Below are 2452 nucleotides of genomic sequence, written 5' to 3' on the forward strand. Positions count from 1 at the left end.
ATGGAAAACACTAATTATAGAAGTTTTTATAGGAATTCGGGAAGAAGTTTACAGAAAATTAGGTAGCATTTCGCGAAATTTCCTCGAAATTTTTCGTTCATCATACGATGTGTAGATTTTTTCCGCACTGTTATGGTGGAGTTTCAGCCGAGGTGTGAAAAACATATTGTGACAAGGCGTATGTGAGCAGTGGGTAACGCGTTAAACAAGTGTAGTTTTTTTCACACGTGATATATAGAACGCGGAAGTATGTGTACTTCACTTCATATCGCGTTTTTTCGTGGGGTGTTACGTCACTTCGCGTAAAACGGGCGAAATTTCCATCGAATTTGTATATTTTCTTCAGAGAGTTTTTTGTACATTACGGTCCCGGCTGCGATGTGAAGTGATTGAATCTGAAGAAAACAACAAAGTGCTCGGCATACACAGAGTGTTGAACGAGTGTTTGATTGCAAGGTAGTGGGGGTAATTTTGTGGCGCGTGACGGAATTTTCCCTCTTCAGAACAGTGTAGGGGAAAATATGCACGACTACGTGTCGGTGACAAAAAAGGGAAATTTTGGGAAATCAAAGTTTGTTTTTGAACATTCCTGCCTTGTCTACAGACTTGTATAAATAATGAGGAAAATTCAGAACTCAAATGAGGAAAGCGATCATATATTCCTCCAACACTGGAGTTTCACAACCCGTTTTACGTGAAGTGGCGTAATACTCTGTGAAAAACCCGATATGCAGTAGTCGTAGAATATGTCTTTTCATATCACTAGGGTGGTGAAACTGCACTGTTTTAGAGGATGCCTGAGTGCTTTCCACAAGTTTGATTTCTACGTCGATGGGCAGCTGATGACGCAGTACCAAGCTGATGGCTTGATCATTGCCACTCCGAGTGGATCGAGCGCTTATAGTATGGCTGCAGGAGGAAGTTTGGTAATATCGGGAAAAAATAATATTTTTTTTGCGGAAAAAAGGGGGAAAATCGTAAAAATTGAGCGCGATCGACATTACGAAATTATGATGAATATTGTAGCCCAAATGAACAGTTCGTGTCAACTGTGTGATGGTGATGTGATGGGAGTATGTCGAGGAGTGGTAGGATGAGTAGTAGTGGGGTCATTGAGATGTTGATTATCATTAAGTTGATGCCATTCATCTCCGTGGAGTTGCTTTCGGTGTGAACGAAAGAGTATGTATGCATATGTAGATTTTCGAGATGGCTAAGTTCTTCAATTTGAGACTAGTACGACTATAGACTACGTAACGCTTCTAAAACGTTGGTGTCAATCGACTCATATTGTTATCATGTTGATATTACTCAAAGTTGACTTTCGAACTCCCAAAAAATTGACGGTTAAGTTGAAAACACTATTTTCCATAACGGTTAGTATTACTACCTTGAGAAAGAGTTCTAAAATTGCTGATTATTAAACCGTAGTCGAAGAGTAGATAACTAGAATGGTTTGGTTGATCACACTGTAGGTGGCTCCTAATGTACCTTGTATTCTGGTGACACCGATAGCGCCACATGGGCTGTCACAGCGTCCTCTGATTCTGCCAGCGGGGGCGACAATAGAAGTAATAAAGTCGCATGTGTGAATTGAACCGGGGACCTTTTGGTGTTGAGCAGGTTGGCATACCCACTGACTCACGAACGCTGCCTATAGCTAGTTTCGATGGTGCTACTAACATCGTACTTGATAGGGGCAGTAGAGTGAGAATTACCACAAGTAAGTGATGGGAGAATTTAGTGACAGTTCTGGGAGGGCTTCACACATGGAATAATCATTTTCTTCACAGTGATGTTTTTCCCAGAAAATTTAACGTCACTTCTAAGGAAGTGAACTGTGTCGGAAAGTGTAACTACTAATACAAAAATAATACTTATAAGAGTATTCAACTGGATCTGGCCATTGCCACTAGCATACATGAACAATAATATCGATCGGCCAGTATATAAAAAAACCTTGGTGAAAAACATCGAAACATTTCAAATTTCACTTGACAAAAAACGCATGTGAGCAGTGAATAACGCGGTGTAACGTGTAATTTGCCAAGTGTTTTCAATTCATTTTATTTCGCGTAAAACGGGTGAAATTTCAATATCATCGCTCGCCCGTGATATCACGACTATACAGCGAGAAATGCATTTATGTCAGGTATGTCACCCGTCCCGTTTGTTTCCACTACCCAGCATCTCGACGATTGGTTCCACAGTCTGAGAAGTAAATTACATTGGGCACGAGAGCTCCGATAGTGAGTACGTTAGACTGTCCGACGGGCTTCCGAAAGGTCCCGAGGTCTATTCCTGGTTGTGTCAATTTAGTGATGTAACAATTTACCATTCATCCAGATGGTCGCGTTGTTGGGTTAGTGTTGGTCAATGGAAAGGTCTGGGGTTCGATTCTACCCCTGGGTATTTTTAATATGAAGCTGCCTAATTCGACTGATAAAGCGAT

General features: G+C 41.1%; 1 protein-coding gene across 1 annotated transcript; it reads left to right on the forward strand.

Moving 5' to 3' along the window:
* Positions 1 to 350: 350 nt before the first annotated feature.
* On the forward strand, positions 351 to 1727 carry Pmar_PMAR020317 (conserved hypothetical protein; the record flags this gene model as incomplete). The annotated part of the gene is made up of 4 exons (XM_002784947.1): positions 351 to 456; positions 791 to 926; positions 1476 to 1571; positions 1624 to 1727. Coding segments are annotated over 4 exons (442 nt in total), but the record flags the coding sequence as incomplete, so codon positions are not given.
* Positions 1728 to 2452: the final 725 nt, after the last annotated feature.

This window comes from Perkinsus marinus (genome assembly GCF_000006405.1).
Source record: "Perkinsus marinus ATCC 50983 genomic scaffold scf_1104296934320, whole genome shotgun sequence".
Lineage (NCBI taxonomy): Eukaryota > Perkinsozoa > Perkinsida > Perkinsidae > Perkinsus > Perkinsus marinus.